General features: G+C 41.3%; 1 protein-coding gene across 1 annotated transcript in view; it reads left to right on the forward strand.

Annotated features, from left to right (window-relative positions):
• ABCA13 (ATP binding cassette subfamily A member 13) overlaps nt 1–27,238 on the forward strand; it is a 420,155-nt gene that overhangs the window by 34,968 nt on the left and 357,949 nt on the right. The window contains 6 exon segments of the mRNA XM_004438384.2: nt 7,185–7,339; nt 10,634–10,662; nt 17,516–17,679; nt 19,910–20,040; nt 23,726–23,859; nt 27,051–27,215. Of these exon segments, the coding sequence (XP_004438441.2) occupies nt 7,185–7,339; nt 10,634–10,662; nt 17,516–17,679; nt 19,910–20,040; nt 23,726–23,859; nt 27,051–27,215 (778 nt within the window).

The following is a 27,238-nucleotide window of genomic DNA, read 5'->3' on the forward strand; positions in this document are numbered from 1 at the left end:
TCTAATATAAAGATTAAAAGCCTTATAATTCTTTCTGAGTACTGCTTTACTGCATCTCACAAATTTTTATATGCTGTATTTTCATTTGTATTAAGTTCAGAATATTAACTGATTTCCACTGTGGGTTCTTCTTTGACTCTGGGTTATTTGTAGATCAGATGTTTAATTTTTAAATATTTGAAGATTTTCTTGAAATCTTTTTATTACTAATTTATACTTGATTCTACTCTGTTCAGGGAACTCTATGTGATTTAGGTCTTAAATTTGTTGAGGCTTGTTTTATGGCCCTAGCACATAGTCTCCTTTGATGAATATTTAATGTGTTTCGGAGGAAACGGTTTTCTGCTGTGGTTGAGTAGAGTGTTGCTTAAGTCTTGAATATCTTTACTGATTTACTGTCTACTTGTTCTATAAATAATCAAGAAAGGAATTGAAATCTCCAATCATAATTGTGAAGTTTTTTATTTTTCTTTTCAGTTCTATTGTTTTTGCTTCTTTCACTTTGAAGCTCTGGTATTAGTGCATATACATTAGGATTGTTAAATCTTCTTCATTAACTCGTTTATCATGATATAGTGATATACAATTATATATAATATATATTATACATATAACACATTGTATTATATATGCAATATATCATGTAATAAATGATACATAATGTATAATTACATTACATTATAATGTAATTTTATAATTATGTATTATAATATTACATACATTATATAACATATTACATTATAATACATAGTATATAATATATAATGATATATAATCTCTTTATCTTTGGTTATATTCCATGTTTTGAAGTCTACTTTGTTTGGTACTTATATAGACACTAACGCTTTCTTTTGATTAGTGTTTCATGATATATATTTTTCCATCTTTTTACTTTTAGGCTATCTGTGTCTTTATATTTAAAATTTAGATAGCATATAGTTGATTCTTGCTTTATCATCCAGTCTAACAATGTTTACCTTTTAAGGTATAGACCATTTATATTTAATATGTTGGATTTATGTATTGCCACTTGTTTGCAACTTATGCCATCTCTTCTTTACTCCTATTTTTCTCTTTATTGCCTTTGTTTATGGAAATTGAATGTTTTTTATTATTTCATTTTTCTTTACTATTGAATTATTAACTGTATCTTTTGTTGTATTTTTCTAATGGTTAATAGTGTACATGTATCTGTAGGAGTGATTCCTGGAGGAAGCAGAACTGCAAATCAAGAGATAAATACATTTTTGATTTTGATGGTCTTTTCCAGATGCTCCTTTATGGGATTGTAATTTTCTACATTCTATCTTCCAAAATATGAGGCTATCTCTTTCCTCAGTGAGGCCAATAGAGGGTCTTGTTGAACTCTCAGATTTCTGCCAATTTCTTGATGAGAAATGATATCTCAGTGCAGTTTTAATTGCATTTTCTTATTATAGAGGATATTGAACCTATTTTTATATCTCTAAGTACAATTTATAGTTATTTTCCTGTGAAATATTTATTCATGTCCTTTGTCCATTTTTCTCCTGCTCATTATTTTTCTTCTTGATTTCTAGAGGCTCTTTACATATTAAGGAGGTAAACCCTTTGTCTGTGATATAAGTTGTAAATATTCTTTCCTGAGTTTGTCATTTATTTTTTGACTTTGTTTAATTTTTAACTTTCATTTTGAAATAATTATAGACTCAAAGGAAGTTGCAAAATAGTACATCAAGTCCAGCTTCCTCAAATAGTGACATCTTATATAACTGTATTACAATATCAAAATCAGGAAATTGATTGGTAGAAGACTGTTAAGTAGGCTACAGATCTTGTTCTGTTTTCATCAGCTTTTACATGCACTCATTTGTGTGTGTGTGTGTGTGTGTGTGTGTATTACCGTGCAATTTGATCTCTTGTATAGGTTCATGTAACCATCACTGCAATCAATATATATCTTGATTACACAATCATTATCAATATCTTGAATCTATTTGATCAACACAAAGAAACTCCCTCATTGCTATTCCTGATCATCACACTCACCCCTCTATCTTGTCCCCAGCAACCACTAATCTGTTCTATGTCTTTGTAGTTTTGTCATTTTGAGATATAACTACATATAATTTATGCTGTATATAATTATATAAATTTAATTATATAGAATGTACCCGTATGAGATTGGCTTGTTTTTTTCCACTAAGCATAATGCTTTTAAAATCCATCCATTTTGTTGCACATGCCAACTGTTCATTCTTCTTATTGCTGAATAGGATTCCAGTTTATGTTTTAATAGAAATTCTTTTTAAAAATTATTTTATTGGCAGTTTTTAAATAGCTGAAAATTGTTCTGTGTCAGTGAGAAACTAAGGCCAATAAACAGAAATTTCTTATACCCAGAGCAAAAGCTGTCCAATGTTGGTAGAGCAATCTCTTTCCATTGATATTTTAGAAGAGATTTATGAAATGGTTAGAATTTGAATAACTGGAGGTTTTCTAACTGTGTTTCTTAGAGGCCCTCACTTATCACTTGGAGTCTCTTTTCCTCATGGCAAGACGGACTATGGAGTGACATCTGCCCTCTTCAGCTCCTCTTTCCCAGCTAACCCTGAAAGCAGGCACAGGGCTCTTCATTTTGAGGACCAGGCTGGAAATCTTTGGTGAGAAGCAAGCAGGGGGAACCAAGAGTGTGTTGGAGGCAGAGATTCTGAAATCCCATTAAATACTTACAGCCAATGTATGCAGTCTGGAGTTTGGATTATTTTTTAATAAACCTAAAGAAAGTCCCAAAGAATTCTTGCTCTCCTTCTTTCCTCAACTGAGAATTTCTCAAACTTTCCCTCTTCTTTAGACCCCAGACTTACTACTAGATTCAAAAGCAACTTCACCCTTGAAGGCTTTCCTTGCAAGCACCTGCCCTGAGTTAGAGGTGGACAGTGAGCATAGGGTCAGCCCCTGGCTGGCCTTACTCACAGCAAGGCAACTGACCTCCAGATATCTCCCCGCTGGCCCCCAGGAAAGGGAGTAGTATGTAAGTCACCCGAAACAGCCTTCCTAGGAGAATTATTTTTGCCTTTAGATCTGGTTGTCTTGAGAAATAATTCTTATTCTGTAAAAACTTGTCTTATTTGTAAACTAATAAGAAAAATTAGCACAAATTGTTGTAGAAACAATAATCCTATTTATTGCTTTACCTTGCTTGCTTCTTCCTGCAGCTCTTATGCTGAAAATGTGTCTATTCCAGCATTAGCTGTATTGTTACAAACTTTTATTCTGATTTACAGAGAGCTGGGTGCTGCAGTCTGTGCCAAGAATTTGCATAGATTCCCCCTGCTGACCCTCCACCAACCTTATTAGGTGGATAATATTTTGATCCTATTTTAAAGATGATTCTCTGAGACAGACATTGTTTGAGAAACATTTTGACTCCAGGGGAACCCTCACTGGCTCTCAGTTCCCTCATCTGCAAACTGAGGGGTGGGCCTGAGCAATTCCTCCCACCTGTGATGTCCTCATGTCCTTCACTGGAATCGCATGGGCGTTGTGGCTAGATGCAACATTTGGTTCCTGGCCCTTTGAGACAGTGGTTTCACTACTAGTCTGAGGGCTAAGAAAGAAATTCAGTCACCTGCTAAGTAGCCTTGTCTTGTGCCCTCCCCCTTCAAATCTCCTTTGTTGCCCTCTTCTCTTCACAACTCTTTTCATTCCTGGCAAGGTCAAATGTTACATGATAAAAGACCAAAGAAAGAAACGGCCTCAGGAAGGAGGAAATTGCTCTCCACCCAAATCCTATTACAGTACTGGGATTTCCCTGGGCTCGGAAATTCTCTTTCACACACACACAAATCAATATTTAATCCAGGATGTTCTATGTATTTTTTCTGCTATAAACATTTCTCATGTTAGTCATAGTTCTTAATCTGGTCTTAAGGACAAATTGAGGTACTTGTGAAATACTAATTAGAAAGGAACATAAAACCAGTTCACTGTTACAGGGAAACTCACCTTGGATTACATCAGTCTCTATAATCTGATAACTCCCAGGAGAGTCCCACGTGGGGGGTGAGGCAGGAGAGCTTGCGTCATGGTCCACAGCTTCCGGGGGCCATTTTTATCCTTTAATTCGAGGTCACAGCAGAAGTAATAACCGATTTCTCTTTGTGCTTTTGGAATTCTGACCCACTCAAGGTGAAGGCTACACTTTAAATGGTGAGATTTCCTTCGAGTGTAACAGAAGGTGATGGAGCCAGCACGCGGCTACCTGGGCCAGGACCTGCCACTGCACCTTCGGTGCCCCTGCTTTTCGCAAATTCACTTTGATTCTCAGGGCCTCATTTTTCATCTCTAGTGTTCTGTGACCTGAAAGACGTTGAATTTATTTTATTCATCACTCAACGTTTGTTGAACCCACTCTGACTTCATTATAGGATGTGAAAATTAAACGGTGATGTTTGTGGGAGGGATCATGCAAGCTCTGTAATTATTTCGTGGTAGATTTACCTGTTGACAACTGTTACCTCATGTTCACAATGTTCTATAATTTGTAAAATAAAGGAATTGGGATTTTAAAAAATCTAATAGGTTCTGTAAATTTCTAATGAGGAAAAATTTGCCCCATTTTACTTTTATTTCCTCTTGGATATACTAAAAGTAATTGGACATCTAGTTACTTTAACAAGCTTTCAGGAACTTGTGAAATGATTTCCTATTTTATTTTAAATCAGTAGTTTCCTACTGATTAAAAATAAATTCCTGCTGAATTTGAGATTAGACGTAGACAGTGCTGATTTCAAAGGTCATGAGAATGTGTTCTCTTGTTTACTAGTAAAAAAATATTTTTTTCTCCTATACATGATATACATATATGAAGTTAAGGATAATATAGCAATTTTATCATCATTTTCAAATTAGAATTATGTATTGTGCATTTTCCCATGCCTTGAGGTTAGTCTGTGGATCAGAACCACTAGGAGGTGTGGGTTAAAATGCAGATTCCTGGGCAGTCTCTAGACAACGGATGGGAGGTGACCCAGAGTCTGTATTTTAACAAGCTCCCTCGGTGGTCCATCAGCACAGTCAAGTCTGACCACCTCTGCAGGAGTTGATTTCTAGGAGCAGCATTTTTAAAGACAAAGGAAATCCTTTCAAAAACGTATGCTGTTATGCATTTAACTATTCTCCTATAATTGCATATCTATATTGTTCCTGTATTTTTCTCTTTTGGATTGTTGCTCTGATAGATGTCGTTTATACATTTTACATCTACTATTATCTTCTAGGAATAAAATTACTCAAAGCTAAAAAAAAATTAAAGGCAAATAAAAAAAACTGGGCAAGATATTGCTTATAAATGTGACAAAGGGATACTATGTTTAAAACATAAAGAAGACAATGAACAGCCCAATAGAAAACCAGACAAAGGCCCTGAGTATCCACAGTCCTCCTTCCTGCATCCGGACCCCATGTCAAGGTCTCTGACTTCTCTCCTTGGTGTCCAGTGGGCATCCCGAACTTGGGTGTCACTGATGCCTCCACAGCTGTCCTTCTCTCATGAGGAGGAGGTGCCACCTTCCACTGCTACCTTGGAAGTCCTCCAAGCTGCCCTCTCCCTAAAGCCCCCTGTCCTCATGGTACCCATGATTTGTTCTAATCAATTGTGTAAGACGTGCAGACATGGAAATGACATCTATGAGTCCCCTGCTGTCTCTAGGAATTGGGTTGCCCCAGGACAGCTCCCTCCAGGATCAGCGGTCAGCAAGGCCCAGATATCAAAGTGTTACCTGGTAGAGATCCAATGCCTGATATACACAGAAGCCAATACCATGGCACCAGCTTTTGAGAAAAGTAAAGATTTTATTGTGAGGTCGACCAGCAAGGAGACAGTAGGCAAGGCTCTTAAGTCTGTCTCCCTGATCCAAGGTTCGGAGTGAAATTTAAGGAGTTAGAGCTACTAAGCTGTGGCTGAGCCCATGTAAGCTGATTGGCTACTCTCAAATCAGTAATCAAGCTATTGGGCTGCTGGAAGCCTAATTTTCCTTATTGAAGGCCAGGGTCAGCCTGGGGCTATTGGTTCCCGCCTTGCACATGCTCAGTGCTGTCTCTGTTCTTGAACAAGGTTTGATTCACCAACAACCTGTTTGAAGGGAGCCAAACTAGTCTAAGCTGGGCAAGGTTTTATGTGCTGTTTCAAAAGTCTCAGAATACAGAAAATAAAAGACATAGTTAACACACCCCACGTTCAGTTCATGAAAGTTCCTCTCAGTTCACTTCTAGAATGGACTCCAGTCTATCTACTTCCTCTTTCTCCAAAGCCTTTCTCCAAAGCCAGGTGGTCCCTGGTGAAGCCTGTCCCAGCTGCCCATTGCTCTTGGTGTCCAAGCATAGTCCTTCCCATGACTGACTGGGCTCTGTGTCCTGTGGCCACTCCCCACACCACACAAGTCTCTCTCTCCCTCTCTCTCTCTCCCTCTCTTTCCTTCTCTCTTCTTTTCTTCTCTCTCTCCCTTTCTCTCTCTCTCTCTTTCCCTCCCTCTCTGTGCGTATCTGTCTTTCTCACTCCAGCTCCCCTCACCTCTGGGCCTTTGCATGTGCTCCCTCTAAGCAGCCCACATCCCGCACCCCACACTTCTTCCCATTGCCCCACCATTTTGTTTTTCAGGTTTCAACCCAGCATGGCTGCCTCTCAGGCCTTCCATGTGCACCTTCTCTACAACAGACTTTTCCACTCACTCCTCTCTCATCACCCGGTTGGTTTTCCTGGTAGCATTTACCTCAACCCACAGTTATGAGGCATATCTGTTCATTTATCCCCTTTCTCCTCTGTTTGCAGGGACAGGGTCTGTTCTGTTCACTGGTATGTTTATTCCCAGCACCTTGCACAGGGCATGCTGAATGACATATGTTGAGTCAGTGAAAAAAAATGAAATGACTAACAAACACAAAATAGTTGAGCTTTACAGATAATAAAGAGATTGAGAACAATTTTCTAATTTTAAATTGGCAGAGGTTTTTTTCAGTAATAATTTCCATTCTGACGGAGGGTCAAGTAAAATGGGCTCTTAAGGGCAGTTGGTGGAAACATAAATTGGGACAAGTTTAGTTGGAAACACTCTGGCATCGGGTATCAAGAATCTTAAAATCCCTGAGGAAATGTGTTCCTGGAAAAGAGTTCTACTTGTGGTATTTATTCCATTTACTTGAAGTTCTTCTAGGTTCCAAACGGCAGCTGGCCATCACAAGAAGCTCAATGACCTGGCCTTCTTAAAGGAGATGCAGGACCTTGCTGAAGAAATTAATGAAATGATGGACAAGGCAAAAAACTTGCAAAAACTTTGGGTGGAAAGATCCAAGACTCCAGGCAAGTGAACCTGTCCTAACTGTCAACCGCCTGCCTGGACACAGGCCAGGTGGGGCCCCAGGGGCTGTGAGGACCCAGAATGTCTTTAAAATCCTGTTCACAGTTTAGCATCCTTACTGCACTAGGCTGTCGTTGTGGACCTTAGAATAAGGGGCCCCCTCCATGGGTGAGGCACAGCCACTGGGGTGGGTTGTGAAGGTGGGGCAGATTTCCACCACCTCCCTGGGAGGGCACCTTGGGCACGGCCTTCAGAGGGGCTGCAGCCCATGCTTGCTTTATCTCCCAGGGTCCACTTTGACGTCTCCTTCTATTTCTTCTGTTGCTACCTCCCTTTCTCACTCCCTCTTCCTCTGTTTTTAAAATCTGTCCCCACGTTATACATGCACATGCACACACACACACACACACACACACACACACACTCCTGATTCCTTTCCTCCTTCTGGTGGATTTGGGTTTGTCTTTCTGTATTAGTAACACTTTAATTCTGGTCTTGATGATTAGCTTGCTTTCATGACAAACTTTTTAGATTGTTGGGGCTGATTATTTCTGTTCATTATGAAGCACGTCCACATTCTAAGAAGCTTCAACTCTTCTTTGTAAATATTTGGTAAAGAAAGTTAGAATGGATGTAGGTCTTAGCGAGCTTGGTTTACAAATGGAGAAGCTTGGACCTCGGTGGGGGGCTGCTACTTACCTGTCTTCACATGGCCGGATCATTGCCCAAACTGCGTCTACAAACTGGGCTACAGTGATCTGCCCTTTTTTTTTTTGTAAACACTATCGCATCCATAGCTGCCACATAAAATACAGGGTATTCAGTTAAATTTGAATTCAGGTAAACAACAAATAACTTTTTACTATAAGTATGTCCCAAATATTACATACTTATAGTAAAAAATATTATTCATTGTTTAGCTAAAATTCAAATTGAACTGGACATCTTGTGTTTTTATTTGCTAAATCTGGCGGCCCTAAGTCCCCACCTAAAATTTTTCTTTTCATGTACATATTTTTCTCTTCTTGGAGTATATACAAGAAAATGGAATGAAAAGTTTGGCAAAAAAATGAATAATGAGCTTGTAGGGGAGGAAGAAGTTTTGCTCTGACCTTGTAGGTTCTTCTGGCTGGTCTAAGAATTAAATTGACATGAGACAGAATAACAGGAGAAAATTGAACAAATTTTAATAACATGTTTCTATGGGAGGAACCCAGAAAAACTGAATAACTCACCAAAATGGACAAAGCCACCACCTTAAATACCATCTTCAGCTAAAGACAAAGTAGGATGTTGGGGGTAGTGGTTTGGGACTACAAAGGGTAGGAAGGCAATTCACATAGAGATGGAAAAGCAAATGTTTGGTAAGAAATATTTGCCATGCTTTGCAGAGACAATGGGACATGGAAAGGATTTTGATCAAACGGGTCTTGTTAGGTTCCTCCCTGTCTACCACACCTAGTTCATATTATACTATAGTTATCTACGGTGATAACTCCTTCCTGGAACAAGCCTTCTATCTTAAATTCTTTTAGGTAGTTAGAAGGAAGGTCAAAGTTTCTTCCTGAGTCTTTTGTTCTTAAAAATAATCAAGCTAAAGAGACACATTTTTGGGGTAGCAAATTCTGTTCCCATACAAGCTCCTCAGAGGAGGTAACATGATGTATTATTTCTGAAAGAAAACAGCACCTTTGTCCAGGGTGGGGCAAGGCAGGCAGATTTCACAATGGACCCAAATGCATCAACAAAAGACCAGAATAGCTTCAAACACCAGGTGGTGGAGTTCTCATATTAGGTGCTATTATGGGATCATTCTACTTTCACAAAATTTGTTTTTCAGATGAGGTCTTCAACATTCTATTAAAAAGAGAACTAATTTTTTTTTTGAGGTGAAGTCTTCATTTGATTTTCGGTTTGCTACTACTATTCGAGCCATTTCCCATGGTATATGTATAAAAGAAAACCTTTTTCTCTACTCACAACACTTCTGGCAGTAAATGTGTGGGATTTCTACACTGAGCAATTTTCCAGTTTTCTGTAGACACCCACTGGGTGTCCTACAATTTAATTGAGTTCTGTCTCTAATTTCCCAGAGTGAGCGCAGAGCCCCCCAGGTTAAGGGCTCAGTCCCATGAGATTGTCCCCACTTCAGACGCCAATTGCAAATAGTGGGTTACTAGGGTACCCACACTTCTGTCCAACTCAGCTACAAATTTGTGTTTCTCACAACCCATTCCTTAAGTTGCATAATTCGTTAGAAAAAAATCATAGAACTCGGGGAAACACTTTACTTACTGGTTTATTATAAACGATATTATAAAGAATACGATATATTATAAGGAACAGCCAGATGAAGAAGTACGTAGGAGGAGGTTTGGAATGGTCCCAAGCACAGGAGCTTCTGTCCCTGTGGGAGCTGGGGTGCGCCACCCTCCTGGCATGTAGATGTATTCACAAACTAGAAGCTTTCTGAACCCCATCATTTAGCATTTTGATGGAGGTTCCATTAGGTAGACATGATTGGTTAAGTGATTGGCTATTGGTGATTAACTCAATCTCTAGCCCCTCTTGCCTCCATGGAGGTCAGGGGCCGGGCAATGGGGCTGAAAGTTCCAACCCTCTAACCCTGCATTGGTCTTTCTGGCCACAAGCCCCCATCCTGAAGCTATCTTGGGACCCCAGCACCTGTCATCTCATTACCATACAAAGAGACACTCTTATCCCTCCAGAGATTCAGAGAGGCTTAGAAGCTCTTGTGTCAGGAACCAGAGGCTGAGATCAGATATTATAACAAGAGATACTCTTAGCACTGCCAACACTCAGGAAATTATGAGGGTTTTAAGGACTCTGTGTCAGGAACCAGGGGGCAGGGGCCACATATATATTTCTTATTAAGTTGCAATGAATATAATCTGAAAAATCATAATTTTACTTTTCTTTCCCTCTTCAACTTTTTTCCTTTTTTATTTTTCTTTATTTTTCCTTCACTTTCTCTGTCCTGTCCTGAATGTTCATGATGCCTGTAGAATTACAGATTGATAAAATAATAAATACTTTTTGGCAGATTATTGGATTTGGTCTACCAGTCAAATTGTTTTTCAGAAATTTATTTAATATCAATGTATTTTGGAAATCAAAAGTGACTGTTTCCTTCAGGTTTATTCTTCAGTTTGGGTGTAATCTTTTGGGCCAGGATTCTGTGATGGTTCATTGGATTTTAGAACTAAAACAGGTGCTCAGAAAACTCTTTCTGATTCCTGACTGAACTAATATCTCTGAAATCTTCTTTATTGTAGATTCTTCTTATGGTTCCAGTTTTTTAACAGTAAGTATCTTAAAAAAAGTTTGAAACTCAATCTTCAGGGACTAATTATTTAATTATGAAACACTGGTTTTAAATTTAATAATTTGTTCAAACCCTTCTTTCTAATGATTTGATTTTTGAAAACACTATGTAGAAGCTGTGTTTGAGACAGCCAGAATTGCTCATGAGGTGGATTGAAAGGCAAGTTTTAATTTTCTCGAGTAAAGGCTCTGGGTCTAGAAGAAGCAGAAGGTGGACATTGAGGCCCGAGGCTGGTGGGTGACCCAGAGTGAGTGGCTTTATAAGACGGGCTTGGAGTCCATCTGATCTTATTAGGTCTGAGGTTCATGTGTTTGGCACGTAACTTTGACTCACTTTAGGCACATAGCCTTCAATTCAGGCACTAGTTATCAACAGGGAGACATTTTGCTCTCCATGGGACATTTGACAATGTCTGGACACATTTTTGGTTGTCACACTTGGGGTGGGGCACGGCTGGCTTCCATTGGGTGGAGGCCAGAGACGCCACTAACCGTCCTGTAATGCACAGAGCAGCCCAATTATCTGATGTGCTGATGCTGAGAAACACCAAGCTAAGGTGGGAATCTCATCCATATTGGAAATTCTTCCCCTTGCTCAGACTGCCCCAGCAGCCTGAGTACACAGGCTTTGTCAGCAACATTGTGCTGACGGTGGCACATGTGCCTGGAGCTGTCTAGTTCTAAGAAGGATTTAGATAGTTTAAAAAATAATATGTATGTGGTGAAACCATTAGGAGAAAAGTAAAAGAACCAGGGCCAACTAATGAATTGGAATATGGAGTAGGATCGTCAGTGTGTCCATCTAATAATTATATCAGCCAAGTAGAATCATGGAAAAGATGGTGACTGAACACCCATCTTAACTTTGAGCGTTCTGATGTACCAGGTCAAAAGGAAAATATTGTGGGTCACACATGTTGAGTGTTACAAATAACTGAAGGACTTAAAATTAAAAATAGAGTAAAGTACCATTTTCAATGATTAAATCAACATTTTTTAAAGAAAATTATGATACTCAGTGCTTGTGATGTTGCAGTCCTTTGGTATAATCATACATGGTTTGTGGCAATAAAAATTAATACGATAACTTTGGAAAAGCAACTTGATATCTCCTGTCCCAGTAATTTTTGTCACAATTTACCTTATTTATAATGCAAAAGAAATAAAAAGCTATATGTCTGTATAAAGATGTTCATTTATAATAACAGATAACTTTAACATTCAAAAGTAGGTTAGGTAAATGTTGATAACCTAACGTAATACAGTCACTTAATAAATATGGCACATGGAAAATGATTATGTTATTATGTCAAGTGTAAAAAGCAAAGGACAGCATCATATGTACAGTATGACTAAGACGTACTAGAATTTAGGCACATGCACAATGAACTGAAGAAGAGTGGCCACGGGAGAGCAGTCTTTTTTATGATGAAAGAATTCTAGGTAAATTTTCCATTATACAGAATTCTGGTAATGATGTTATACTGTTTGGTTTTTATTTAGAGTGAAATAGTCATTCGACTATTCTGAGCAGAGAAATGACGAGACCTGAATTATGTTTTCAGAGGATCTTTTTGGCCGTTGTGCTGAGCATAGACTGGTGGGAGCCTGGGTGGGATTGTGAGGCCAGTTAGGTCATCAATACACTCAGCCCAACAATGGGTGATGGTGGCATGGAGAAGCAAGGTAGTGACAGAGGTAGGGAGAAACGGTGGAATTCACGACATATTCTGAAGGTAGAACCAGTTGAATCTGTTGATAAATATGATGAAGGTTATAAGAGAAAGGCAGGAGTCATGGATGACTCTTAAGTGTTTTCACCTTATCAATAGAAATATGCAGTGGCCATTCACTGAGGTGGGGGAAAGATTGGAGCAGGTTTTCCTTCCGTGTGTGTGGGAGGTGGCAGGGTGGGGATGGGGGGAATAAGGAGTCTGATTTGGGGCCATGTGAATAAGACAACCCAGGGACCTGTCAAGGAGACAGTGGGAGACACCAGTTTGGGGTTGAGGCAAATGGTCTTGGCTGGATATGTACATTTGGAAGGTGCTGGGGCATAGATGATATCTGAAGGTGATCAAGGGAGAGAATGTAGACAGAGGAAAGAAAGGCGGAGGGCTCAACACTGTGCACTCACATTCAGAAAAGCAGCAAAGAAGGCTGAGAAGGCATGTCAGACAAGCAGGGAGCAGCAGAGTGGCGTGTCACGGAAGCCAAGGGAAGCTGTCTTCAAGGGGAAGGGATGATCCTCTGTCTCACATGCTGCTGGTAGATCAGGCAAGAAGAAGACGGAGACGTGGCGCCTGGAAGTCGCAGCGTTCAGGTCATCGGTGATGTGGCAAGAAGGGCTTTGGTGGAGTGGGAAGGATGAAAGCCTGAGCCATGGGGTGCTGCAGATGCCGTGACACCCTGTTCACATCCCCTTGGCCCTCTAATTTCACCCCCTCTGAGGTGGGAGTTCCCTGAGAGCTCAGGCTCTCGGTCATGGCATCCCCCATCAGGCGCGTACTGAGAGTATTTTGCTGTTTGCAACTGCTCCTTCTCTGAGGAAAGCTCTGCCTGAGAGGACAGGGGCATTAATGTGCCCGAGCAACTCATGCTGAAAGTCCTTGTCCTGGAAAACACCTCAGTCCTGGGAAATCTGGGAGGGTTGGTCACCTTGCCCCCAGCAATGGTCAAATCTGGGCAGCATCTTGTAGTTCTTGAGGGACTCTGAGGATTCAAGACAGCATGGTCTACACAGGACCTGATATCACATCTTGAAGTGGCTTTTCTTCTTTCCTGTCTCCTTCTTCCCACTACCTCACCCCCTCTTCTGGGATCATCTCCCGGACAAGCTACCTGCACACAAGGCCTTGTCTCAGGGGAACCTAAACCAGGAAGGAGATATAGACCTTCCATCTATCCTTCCCTCCTTCCCTCCTTCCTTCCTTCCTTCCTTCCTTCCTTCCTTCCTTCCTTCCTTCCTTCCTTCCTTCCTTCCTCCCTTCCTTCCTTGCTCCCTCCCTCCCTCCCTCCATCCCTTTTGAGATATTTTAACCGTTTTACATTGTAGGTTTTTCTTCTTCAACTTTTCGTTTTCATCATAATTTCAGGCTTATAGAAAAGTTGTAGGAATAGTACAAAGAATTACCACGTCTTTTACTCAGATTCCCCAAACGATAGCATTTTCATCACCTTTATTTAATTCTTCTCTCTGTGTATCTATATTTATATCTCTATCATATTTCTGAAGTGTTGGAGAATAAGTTAGACATGGTAACTCATTATCCCTAAATACTTCAGTGTATACTTCTCATACATAACCACAGTATAACTATTAAAATCAGGAAATTAGCACTAATATAATACTATCATTTAACACACAGACCTTTTCCAGATTTGTCACTTGTCCTATAATGTCCTTAATACAAAAGAAAATCCTGGATCAGGTGTTGCATTCAGTTGTCCTCTCTCTTTAGTCGCCTTTATTCTGGAACATTCTCAGTCTTGCTTTGTCTTCATTTCATCAACATTTTTGGAGGGGGTCACTTATCTTGCAGACTGTCTCCCAATTTTGGGGTTGTCTGATGTCTCCTCGTGGTTGGGTTTGGGGTTATGTATTTATGGCAGGAACAGATTGTGCTTTATAGATGACAGTGTGCTGATGGGAATGAACCTACAGAAAGGAAAAGAGAGAGGGATCATTGGAGTGGTGCCCTTGGGTGAGTGGGAGGGCAGCAGAGCTGGAGCGTGGGTTGAGGGTTTGGCACCAGTAGGTCTTGGGAACTATACAAGCCCAGATGTAGGTAGGTTGGGAGACCCATATGGTTGTGTGAGGAAATTCTCTCTGAGTATTTCCACTTCTCAGAGAAATAGGAAGCAAGTAGATAGCTAAAAGTGATGGCAGAGGACAAGGAGTTTGGAGATTTAAAGGGAGAAAAGGCACAGAAGAGCTTCTAGGAGAGTGGGGAAGAAAATGGACAAGGAAGATACATTACAGTTGTAAGATGAAGCTGAGCTCTGCACACGGAAGGCAAGTGGGCATGAAGACAGCCTGGGAGAGTCGGCACCACTGTGTAGCTTTCTGCAGCCAGATTCAGCTACAAGCGCGAGGGTATGGATTAGGCAGAATGTTGACTTTAACTGGGGTTGGATATTTTGCAAGGGAGTGTACGGTGATGTAAGAGAGGAGAGTTGAGTGGTTATTCAAGGGAAAGATTGTTGTCATAGACCAAGGACGTGAGGGCGATGAGGAGAAGAAGGAGAGGTGGCTGTGAAACCATGGCAGGGTTGGTGGGTGTGGGTCCTGGTAGGGCTGAGTTGGTGTTGGAGGGAAGGAGCTGGAGTTATTAGTTAGAGAGTGAGGAGCATGAAGTTGGTTATTGGTAATGAAAAGGTCAAGATTTTGACCATGGGAATGGGTGATTCAAGTAGGTAGCAGAAAACATTGGATGAAGGGGCTCAAGTAACAGAGGCAATTTGAAGGATCACATAGCAGATGTTGAAGTCTCTAAGAATCATGAAAGGAATTATGTTGGAGCGGGTTGCAGTGGGTCAGAAGCCAAAATCCTCAATAAATGTCAGGAAGTGGCCCTAGGGGCTTCTGGAACCCCCTCTTCATTCCTGCTGAGGGTGGTGTGGAGGCAGAGGGAGCCATGTCCTCTATGGAGTAGCTGGAGACCTGAAGCGTGTTTATTTAAAATAACCACAGCACTGTATCGAATCTGAAGGAAAGATGGTACAGCTTTTCTGAGTGACACGAAATGCTGCACTCAGCTTTATTGAAGGAATGGGAACTAGATTGAGAGAAGAGAGCTAGCAATTGTGGGGCTCAGAGCACAGATGTGTAGGCTAGTTCTCGTTGGGATGTTGTTGAGAGTCTGGGTGTAATGTCACCCAGAGGGAGCGTGGGGACTCAGGGATGTGCTGGAGACTCACATTCATTCTGTTTTTCACTTTGCCATTCTTCGTGTATAGTGTGAAAAACTCAAGCTTCTAGAATAATCTGAAGGTTCTGTGCCACGTACTAGGCTCAAAAAGGTGCCTTCTGACCAAGCCATCAATGCTTAGTTAAAATTTGGGGTTTCTTTCTGATTTTCCCACACAGTCCTTTTCTCTGCTCCTTTTAGTACTGCCCTAGTATTCAAACCTTTCTTGCTTTGCTATTTTTAAAGCAACTGCTTTATGGCTTTAATGAAATGGATTCTATCACCACTTTCCCTACACCTTTGCCTGAGGAGAAAGTTCTTCTACCTATTAGAATGAACATCTTTACTTCTTTCCCTTGGTCTCGTTTTTTACTCAGGAAAAAGAAATCTGGTCTGTAGTTTCTTATTCCATGACTGTTGTTGGCAAAATATTGTTTTACCCGTAGTTTTTTATTTACCTTCCTCCATACTAGGATTCTATTGGTTGTGCCATCAAAAACAGCTCTTGGGGTGGTGGAAGACAGGGAGTTAGGGATTTTTGTGTGGAGGAAGCATAATATTCAACTATTTACACTGTGTATCAGTTATGATTGGATTCCCCTGCAATAACAGGAAAACCTATACTAACAGTAGGTGTTTTATTTTTATTCAGATTTGTACTCATCATTTATTTCTAAGATCTTTCTCAAAATCTTAGAAATTGGTACAGCTTGTTATAAAAACAGACCGCTATTTCTCTTTCTCTGTCCATACTTTCACAACATTAAAAAAAAACCCAACCTAACAGAATAATTTTTAAAAATTATTTTATTGACGTCATATTGACTTACAACATTGTGTAAATTTCAGGTGTCCATCACTATATTTCAGTTTCTGTATAGACTGCATCATGTTCACCACGAACAGTTCAGTTTTTATCCGTCACCATATATATGTGCCCCTCTAGCCCTTTTGCCCTCCCCCCACCCCATTCTCCTCTCGTAACCACTAATCTATTCTCCTTATCTATGTGTTTGTTTATCTCCCACATATGAGTGAGATCATATGGGGTTTATCTTTCTCTGTCTGACTTATTTCCCTCAGCATAATACCCTCAAGGTAGATCCATGTAGTCACAAATGGCACAATTTTGTCTTTTTTATGGCTGAGTAGTATTCCATTATGTCTGTGTGTATATATATATATTACATCTTCTTTATCCATTCATCTGTTGATGGGCACTTGGGTTGCTTCCATGTCATGGCTATTGTGAATAATGCCACAGTACATAGGGGTGCATATATCTTTTTGAATTATTGATTTTATGTTCTTTGGATAAATACCCAGTAGTGGAATAGCTGGATCATATGGTATTTCTATCTTTAATTTTTTGAGAAATCTCCATACTCTTTTCCATAGTGGCCGCACAAGTTTGCTTTCCCACCAGCAATGTAAGAGAGCTCCCTTTTCTCCACATCCTCTCCAGCACCTGTTATTTCTTGTCTTGTTAATTATAGCCATTCTGACGGGTGTGAGGTGATATCTCATTGTAGTTTTGATTTGCATTTCCCTAACAGTTAGTGATGTTGAATATCTTTTCATGCCTGTTGGCCATCTGTATATCTTCTTTGGAAAAATGTCTATTCATATCCTCTGCCCATTTTTTGATCGGGTTGTTCATTTTTTTGTTGTTGAGTTGTATGAGTTCTTTATATATTTTGGAAATTAACCCCTTGTTGGATATATGATTTGCAAATATATTCTCCAAGTTGGTGAATAATTTTTAAATCTTGTCTATTCAAAATAGTGACATCTCAGGCACAAGTCTCTGCCCCCAGAGGTTCCACATTCTTGCCCCTTTGTGGCAGTACCCTCCCCTACCCCGCAATCATTTCATTGATTAACAAAACTAAAGAGGAAAACTCTTGGTATTTTTTTTATCAGGTGGATCTCAATAAGACCGAGGAGGTGATATCAAAATTAGAAAGCCTTCACCAGCAGCCCCACATCTGGAATTTTCTACTTTTACTGCCGAGACTATATGCAGGCAATGTCCACGTTGAAGATGGCATACGTGGTGGACAACACCTTCTCCAGGCAGTTTTGAAGTGAGTTAAAAAGAAAAATATAACCAATTATAAATGTGTTGGTTTTTCCTCCTCACTTTTTAATGGGAAAATATATATCTCTGAGTAATTTTTCGATACAAGAAAAAAATTCAGAATAATGTCACCCTGAAATGGCTAGAACTATTGCATCTCCATGCCTGTCCGTTGTCTACCTGTATAAATATTTTACATAAATGTAGTAATGTTTTTCAGAGCATATTCTCCACGATTTAAACAATTTAACATTACATCAGCCTTTCATATGTTCCAATAGTCTTCAAATGATCATTTCTAATGGCTACAGACTATTCCATTTTGGTAAGGTATCATATACCATAATTTCCTTGATCATTTATAATCGGACTTTTGGTTGTTTCTAAGTTTTTCATTATTGGAGATGTGACATGAACATTATAATTTTAACTAATTTCTTAATAAATGATGCTGCAATTGCCCAAAATATCATCCAGAGCTGAAAAGCTCTGTTCTTTCCATTGTGTAACTCAGTGAGTTGAGCACTGGTCTCCTATTATGGATCTGATCCGATGTTACCTGGAGGTTACCTTTGAGTGGATCCCTTCTCATGGTGGGTTCCCCATGTTTTAATAACATGGTCTTTTTCCCCCGCCAGTTGAATTCTTTTGTGTAAACCTACTGTATAAGTATGGTATTTTATTAGCAAAAGATTATATTCTTTTCAGATTTTTAGCTTTTACTTATTTTATCTGCCATCAGTGAGAACAATCAGCATTGGCCTTAGGTCAGGACTAGAGGGTCCCTGCCCCAAAGAGGGACCCCTCTCTGGCCTTTGGCAAGCTGTGCCTCTGCTCATGGCTCAGGAAGCCCAGGAGGCCAAGAGGATTTGCCCACAGAATGCCCTCACCCTGGAGCTCCCTGCCCCGATGGCCAGAGCCCTCTTGCAGAGCCGTGTGGGCCTCTTCCCTGCTACCCCACGCTGAGGGCAGCTCCCACCACTGGAGTGTGCACCCTGAGGCCCAGGGTGGTCCAGCTGTTGGCAGGAGGGTGGGGCGGAGGGTGTGGATGGTGCTTGGATGTGCAGGATGGCGTGTCCACATGTGTGCACACGAGGCCCCTTGAGGTACAGGTGGAGTGGGGGACAAGTGGGGGAGGAGCAAGCTGAGGGGACAGGCGCGGGTCCTCCCAAACCCCTACATTCTGGTGGACAACTCTGAGGATCAGAAGATTCCAGATTTGAACATGGCTTTCCAAGCTCTCATGAAGGTGTATTTGTCAATGTAGGAGAATGGAACTTATTTTGACAGTTTGTTGGTTTACTTGAGCACAGTGGGGGTGCTTCCCTTGGTGGTCTTGCCCTAAGCCCTGAGCGTGTGTGCAGTGGGCAGTGAGAGCACGAGGGCTCTTTGGAGAGACAAAGTTTGAAATTAGAAGATGTTGATGACAGTTGTTGAACTGTCATCAGCTTCCCTGTTAATTTTATTTCTATATTTTGCTTGGGTGACATGATGTAAAGAAAATTTGCATTCACAGAGATAAGTATTTGCATGTGGAGCCAGTTTGCAGTGATATATCTTGTACTCTTGGGATACTCATCGATACGCAAGGGGCCATGAGAGATTTTCCTTAACAAGAAGCTGGGAAAATAACTGGTTTTGAAGCACGACTTATGTATTGTTGGTCTCGTGTTGCTAACATTTAGATACATTCTCACTTCAGTTGAATAGATTTTCTAATTTACAAGTTTGATTATGATTATTTATAAAATAAAATATTGATATTTAAAAAACAAAATTAACATTATAAACATGTGGACTCCCCAAAGCCCCTTGTTCCGTGAAACAATTCGAAGACCACTGATTGAACCCTGACGTACTCAGATCCATGGGTCAAGACAGAGTGGGGGATTGGGGTATGTGACATTCTACTAGGCTGCCCTGCAAATATTAAACCGGGCATCTGAACGCGAAGCAGCCAGGCTGAGTGCTCTTTTGCTCTCCTGAGACGACAGCACTTTGCATCCTGGCTGGCCTCGTCAGCTGCCCGAGTGATCGTAAGAAAGCACTTACCTCTTATGTTTAGTTCCTAGTCTGGGGAGTGAGGGTTACATTGAAAGCCACGGTGAATGCTGACACGTAAATCGCTCAGCCATGTCTTGCACGGGAACGGGGCCTGGTGGGTGTAGGTAAGTAAATCTGGATCGATGCTACTTGTTTTGCTAACTTGCATTGCTCTGGTTTTGTTTTGGTTCTAGTTCCTTAACATCTCTAGAAGATTTAGATTGGCTGCCACTCAACCACAACGTTTCCAGGGTTTCTGAAATCGTGCTGAATGTGAGCATTTCGACGTTGGCACTTCTGCAAGAGCATGGTGTAACAGCCACTGGTATGGCAAACTTAAAGCTCTTGTGATATTTCACATGTTTTACTACTTAAATTTATTGACAGCCGCCATAGAGCTAAAATGTTTTTCAAAGAGATGATTTAAGTAAAATATCAAATGCAAAAAAGAGTCAGTTGTTTCTGTTAATTAAAGGGAGAAGTAGACTGAAAATTTGGAACTCAAACCTGAATTTGATTTTCTAACATTGCTGAAATTCTGCAGTCATTGCTAATAATGTTATTTTTAATTAAAAAATAACTGATTATAAAATTCTTGGACTTGTCTTCTAAGGATAGACCTATCGCAAGTTCTCTGATTTTAATCTTTCCTCTCTCCTGAGCTTCTATTAGGAAGAAATATTTGAAAAACAGTAAGGCCAGTGAGAGGAGGCAGATTAATATGGATTTGTAAAGCCTACTAACTGAACAGACAGCCCTTCCATTGGGGAGGGTGGCATTATTTGGCTCTATTCTTGACCCCAGGTATTCTTTCTTTCTTTTTTCATTGAATATTCATTTTATTTTATTTTATTTTATTGACAAAGTTGTGTATATTTAAAGTGTAAAATGTGATGATTTGATATACATATACATTGTGGAATGATTACCATGATCAAATTAATTAACACATCCATCACCTCACATAGTTACTTTTTGGGGGGTGATAATGTATAAGATGTCTTAGTAAATTTCAAGTATGCAATACAGTAATAGTAACTATAGTTACCATGCTGTACATTAGATCTCCAGAACTTATTCATCTTATAACTGAAAGTTTGTACTCTTTGACCAGTGTCTCTCCATTTTCCCCACTCCCAGCCCCTGGCAACCACCATTATACTCTCTGTTTCAGGGTATTATTTTGTGAACAGTCAACTGGGCCTGAACATTTTATTTTTATTTCTCTCCTTCTCTCTTTCTCTGTCTCTTTCTGTAAGAGAAATATAGGGAGAGAACAGTGGAGTTAGAATTCATCCGTCCGTCCACCCATCCATCCACCCATCCACCCATCCATCCATCTACCCACCTGTCCACCCAACTGCTCATCTACCCACTCATCCATCCATCCATCCATCCGCCCACTCACCCATCCATTCATTTACTCATTCTCTCATTCAGTAAACACTTATTGAGCACTTTCTCTGAGATAAACACTGTTCCAAACAGTGGAAATGAAAACCTGAATAAGACAGGGTTCTAGCTCTCAGGGAAGTCATGTTTAGTAAAGGATGGAGATGTGTCAGTAAAGAAAAAACAGAAGCCACAGTGTAGGGATCGGGCATCTTTCTCAGGAAAAGCTTCAAGGAGAAGTTTTGAAGGATGAGTTGGAGTTCATTAGAGACCAGGGAGCACTGCCAGGAAGAGGAACAGTGGGTGTGAAGTTTCAGGGCTTGAGAGGGCCCATGTGTCTGACATTCAGTGTGTCTGGGGTATAGTGGGCAATGGCAGGTAATGGAAGTAATCCAGAAAGAGAGCCCAGGCCAGACCATAGAAGGATGCTGGAGCAGCAGAATTAGATCTGTACTGTAGGAAGATACTCCTGGGGCAGGTGTCAGGGGGTGAATTAGAGGCAGGCAAGCCCAGGGTCAGGAGCCCCAGGATTACGTTGTCTCCATCTGTCACTTACGCTCAAGATCTCAGTCTCCTGGCCTATATAATGAGATGGTTACATACAGAGATTTCTCTGATTCCTTCCGGATTTTTCCTGCTCCACGAAACAACCTAACACGACATCCTGCATCACCTCCAATCCCACCCCAGGTTCTTCCTGTTTCTGGTGACTCAGTGTAGGGAGGACCCCTATAGACAAGAAGAGTTTGTGCGCTCTGCAAGAGGGAAGCCAGGTCGTTAATATTTAGCCTGCTTCTCCTGTAGGTTAATTCCAGCAGGCGCTGCTATTCCTCATGCTCAGAACAGAACCCAGAGGTGGAGTGGGAGACACATCAAATATCTCATTGAAATCTTCCCAGTGACCTCATTTTAACAAACACATTAGGAAGCTCAAGTTTTTGTACATCATCCAAATTATAACAATCAACTTACCTTATAGTTGGAAATATAATTATCATTAAGAATGTAATTAAAATAAGCTATTTTCTATTAATTTGCCAGTGAATCAGAGCTAAGGAATACTATTACAAAACATACTTCTAGATGCAACTAAAAGTTGTCTTCATTTCTGTTATCTCCAAGAAAAATTCTTTTGCCAAATAAGCAGATCACAGTGTGTGAAGAGACAGGGACAGGCCCTGTCAGTGGCTTTGGGCTAATGAACCAGTCATGTTATTGACTGAAATTGTTAATCCACGTCTTCTGAACTCTGTCATTCAGAAATGAGCTTCAGAACTCAAGGTGTCTTTCACTTTTTTAGAATGATTTTAAAGTTTTATACCCATTCATTGACTGATGTTACTATCTATTTTCCCCACTCCTTTCTAGAATTCTGTGAATAATTCTAGTACGTTCTGAGAGCAGTAGAGGTTAGTGGTTACAACTCAGGCTGGGAATCAGAGCTCCTGGGTTTGAATCACGACTTGATCTAGAAGTGTGACCTTAAGTGACTCTCAATGTCTGCTTCCTTCACCCCCCAAAAGGGCATAATTACTGCACCTACCTGTCGTGTTGTTAGAGGACTCGCTGAAACCTGGCATGGGAAATGCCTGGCCTAGGGGCTGGTACCTCTTCGATACATGATAAATGCTAGTTTAAATCTCAGAATCAGTCTTTTCCCCTGGATATCATGCAAAGACAACCAGACTGGAAGCGAGGAGTATTGGATCCTCGGGTCCGCCCCATCTTCAATATCTTCCTGAAGTTGCCTGACTGGGCTCTTTTTTCTAAGTGGCAGGATTGTACCTTTTCTGTTGACCCACAGCGTTAATTTAAAGTGCCATGAGATCACGCTTGTGAAAATGGTTTTGCGGTGCTTGGCACATGTAGGCACTCAGCGATGGTTGTTAAATCATGTTCTAAAACCATCTAGTCTCTGGGTTTTCAGATGAAGGTTCACCTTGGAATTTATATGCTCTCATGTTTGCGATTGCTGGGCCACACTTGCCAGAGATTTTGTCAAACCTTGGGGGTCTCGGAATTACATTTTGGGTGTGCCACTTGTGGGTGGCATTGCTGGGTTATTTGGGTGGCTTATGAGTTTTATACCTTGATTAACTCTGTTAGGGAATCTTTTTTTATGACTTTAAATAGTTTTTGGAAATATAGTTTTAAAGACTCCTTACTATTTTGTGCCACAAATGTACCGTAATTTATCCTTTTCCCCCATGCTAGATGCCTTAGCTACTTTTCAGTATTTAATCAGTATAAAACCAATGCAATAACGCTGTTGTACATTACTTCTTCTTCATATATCTGATTAGATTTCTTGAGATAGATTTTTAGAAGTGAAATTATGGCTCAATGATTTGAATTTCATAAAGTTCTTGAAATATGTTGTCGGATTACCTCCTAGAATCTTTGCAGTCATTTATCTCAGGGATCATGTGCCCTCTGACCACACTCTCTGTGGCGTCCAGTATTCACTTCTGTTTGCTTCTCCTATTTGATTGTCCAAATGGCATTTGGTCTTCATTTGGCTTTCCTTTACAAGTGAAGAAGACGTCATTTTCTGAATTACTTTGGACGTGTCACAACGTTGAAACGACTGACCGTATAAATCACTGGTTGTCTTGCAGAGTCAGGATACAACCTGTCCCTGCAGAAGCTGATGCCAGATCCACAGAAGGTCCAGGCTGACCTGAAATCCCAATTTGGTTTTGATGACCTTCATGCGGAACAAATCATGAATTATTCAGCTGAACTACAGGAGGTACACACGCTCAACTGCTTCTCACACTGTTGGATTTCTCCTTGATAGTGACTGTAGAACATGCCCCTGGGGCAGGGTGGGCGGTGCAATGGGAGAGGGCAGCAGGACGGCAGAGTTCTATTAAAATCTGAGCTCCTTGGACATGGCAGGCCTCTGCTATGTCTGGCTTTTCTGGAAGTGTCCCTTTCCTCTTACCTTGTCATTTTATCGCAGCCTCAAAGGCAGTTTGGAAGTCGTAGTCACTTGATTGCTCTTGGCGCTAGCAGTGGGAGGAGCCAGGTCAGGTGATGGTGTGAGATTCTGAAGACCAGAGGGCAGTTGCACGGGTCCAGATGGAGCATGAAGGGGGATGAGAGGACTGCCTTCCAGGCAGAGAGGCTTGCCGCTGGGGACGGGGAGGCAGAGGTCATAGGGGACAGCTGGCCTCACCAGATATGAGCCTCTCTCTCCAAACTGTGTAAAATGAACAGGTTGGACTAGCTGATCCCTCAAGACCCAGTTCACTGCTGCTGTTGCTGAGGATCCGGGAGGGATCCTTTACCTCACAGCTCCCTTCTGTCACTTCAGCACATTTGAGGGCGCTTCTGCTTTGCAGGGTGCAGGACCCAAGAACTGCACACCTGTCTCCCTTTGGTGCCTGGACCTGTCCTCCAGACTGTTGCTTTTGACTTTTGGGTTCCGGATCTGTGCAGTTAGTCTAGGGGTTAGAGGCTGGCCTTCCCAGGACACAGCCTGCTATCTCCTGTGCTGGCATGGTGTTTGGAAAACCCTACTGCCACGTGGGTGGTAGGCTTGGCCACAGCATAAGCAGTTCTCTGTTCTTGTCTTGCACCTGGCACAGTTTTTTAACCATCTATCTCCTGTGGGACTTGGAATCATGACCCTGGCGTTTCTCATGGGCGCTGTTGTAGACGGGATACCCCAGTCAGCTGACTTGTGCTCCAGTTTTCTTCGTACTTTATGATCCTATTTTCTCATTATTGTAAAATATAGTTTGAGTTAAGCCGTATAAAACTTTCACCTTAGAAGGTATACATTTTGAAATCAGAATAAAAGGAAAATGGTCAGGAAATACCACTGAGTGTCCACAAAGCTCTGTGGAAATTGCATACTGCAGGTATGAGTCTCCCGTGGCTGCTGTAACCAATCACCACCAAAGTAGTAGCCTAAAACAATACATGTTTATTATCATACGGTTCTGGAGGTCAGAAGTCCAAAATGGGTCTCCCTGGGCTAAAATCAAGGTGTCTGCATGGCCACATTCCTTCTGGAAGCTCCAAGGAGGTTCTGCTTTCTTGCCACTTCCAGCTTCTAGAGGCTGCTGCATTCTGTGGCTTGTGGCCCCTTCTCCATCCTCAAAGCCAGCAATGGCTGATTGAGTTTTTCTCACAATGCATCACTCTGACTCTTCTGCCTCCTTCTCCCACACTTAAGGAGCTTTGTGATTTCCTGCAGCTCATTTGATAGTCCAGGATAATCTCCTCATCTCAAAATCGGCAGATTAGCAACCTGAATTCCATCTGGAAACTCAATTATCTCCTGCCACGCCACATAACATATTCATATGTTCTGGGGAATAGGGCGTGAGCATCTTTGAGGGACCATTACCTTACCTCAAGCACCATGTAAGGCCAGCATCAGCATGGGTTCCCAGGTCCTCCCCCAAGTTCTGCCTGATTTGGAAACTGCCACACTCTGGGACCTCAGCATATGCTGCCCCTAGAATAGAGTAGTTTTTCTCTCTTCCTTTCTCCACTTCTCACTTAAAAATGGTTCTAGTCTGGAACTGGCCCAGTGGCGTAGTGGTTAAGTTCATGGTCTCTGCTTTGGTGGCCTGGGGTTCACGGGTTTGGATCCCAGGCGTGGACCTACGTACTGCTCATCAAGCCATGCTGTGGCAGTGTCCCATATACAAAGTAGAGGAAGATGGGCACAGATGTTAGCTCAGGGCCAATCTTCCTCACCAAAAAAAAAAAAAAGAAAGGTTCTAGTCTCATGTCCTTGTGGAACCCTCATGACCTCACCCCTGCTTCCGTCTCTCTCCCCTGTGACCTTCTGTGATAGCACATCTCAAGAACCCGATGGCTGTGTGTCTGCCTCTTACAGACAGTGCGAGTCCTCAGGACAGGGACTGGGCCTTATTTCCCTAATAAGATACATTGTACTTGCTGACTTATTTATTTATTTTTTTTGCGAGGAAGATTAGCTCTGAGCTAACATCTGTTGCCAATCCTCTTCTTTTTGCTGAGGAAGACTGGCCCTGGGCTAACATCTGTGCCCATCTTCCTCTACTTTATATGGGACGCCGCCACAGCATAGCTTGATGAACGGTGCGTCAGTCCGCGCCAGGGATCCAAACCCACGAACCCCGGGCCGCCAACGCAGAGCGTGTGAACTCAACCGCCACGCCACTGGGCTGGCCCCTGACTTTTTTTTTTTTTTAATTAAAAGAAAAAATAAACAGAAGAAAACCCATGAAAGACCCAGTGGCTTTGTCACTTGATTGTGACAAGTGAATATTTTAAATCTGAATCCTAAAGGAAAATACAAAAGGAAAAAATGGGGCTTTAATGCTTTTCGACCATTGTCATTGATAGAATTTCTAAAAGGTGACACCACAATTATTGTAAAACTATGTAATAGGGGAACATGGCTCATTCTAGCACAAACATAAGTATTTTTATAGACTAACGTTAGAAAAACTGCATGTGGAAGTTCATTTACAGAAGTAAAGTTTTGGCTCAAAAATGTTGAACAATTTCTGACCCAGAACTCCAATTTGAATCCTTCTGACTTAATCCATCTTTGATAACTAGAAAAGAAAATGTTTCTGGCAAAGTAACGTTGTTAGTCCAACGTGTCAATTAATCTGGGCTGGCCTGTGCTTGGTTTCGGCCAGAGAATGAAAATGAACAATATTTGATTCTGCCCATGTCCTCAGCCTGCAGGAACAGATGTTCCCACTGCTTGTGGATTCTCCTGAAAAATATAATCAATTTTTCCTTAACTCCAAAAACCTTCTCTCAAGGTACATTCACATGCATATTATAAGCAAAACTTATCAACCTGTTGCTTCTTCAATCAAGCACATGTCAGAGCTTTTCCTTTGGGAAGATGTGGTATTGTTCTTAGAAGAGAAACATTCTAGGAAAAAAAGCTTGACTTCTACATATTACTTGCATCGCTGCCAGATGCCCACAGATAGTTCCTTGGAGTGGATGGTGTGTTCAGTCTTGTCCCACACCTCCGAGGACGAAGCTGACAGAGAGAGTCACCCTGGAGACTGTCACCCCAGGTGGTCAGCGGCTAAAGATGACCTGGTCAATGTGGTCAGCTGGCTGCAAGTCTACGAACAGGTGCTGTCTCCAGCAAAACACCT

Source organism: Ceratotherium simum, chromosome 1 (genome assembly GCF_057802395.1).
Source record: "Ceratotherium simum simum isolate JZ-2026a chromosome 1, ASM5780239v1, whole genome shotgun sequence".
NCBI classification, from domain to species: Eukaryota; Metazoa; Chordata; class Mammalia; order Perissodactyla; family Rhinocerotidae; genus Ceratotherium; species Ceratotherium simum.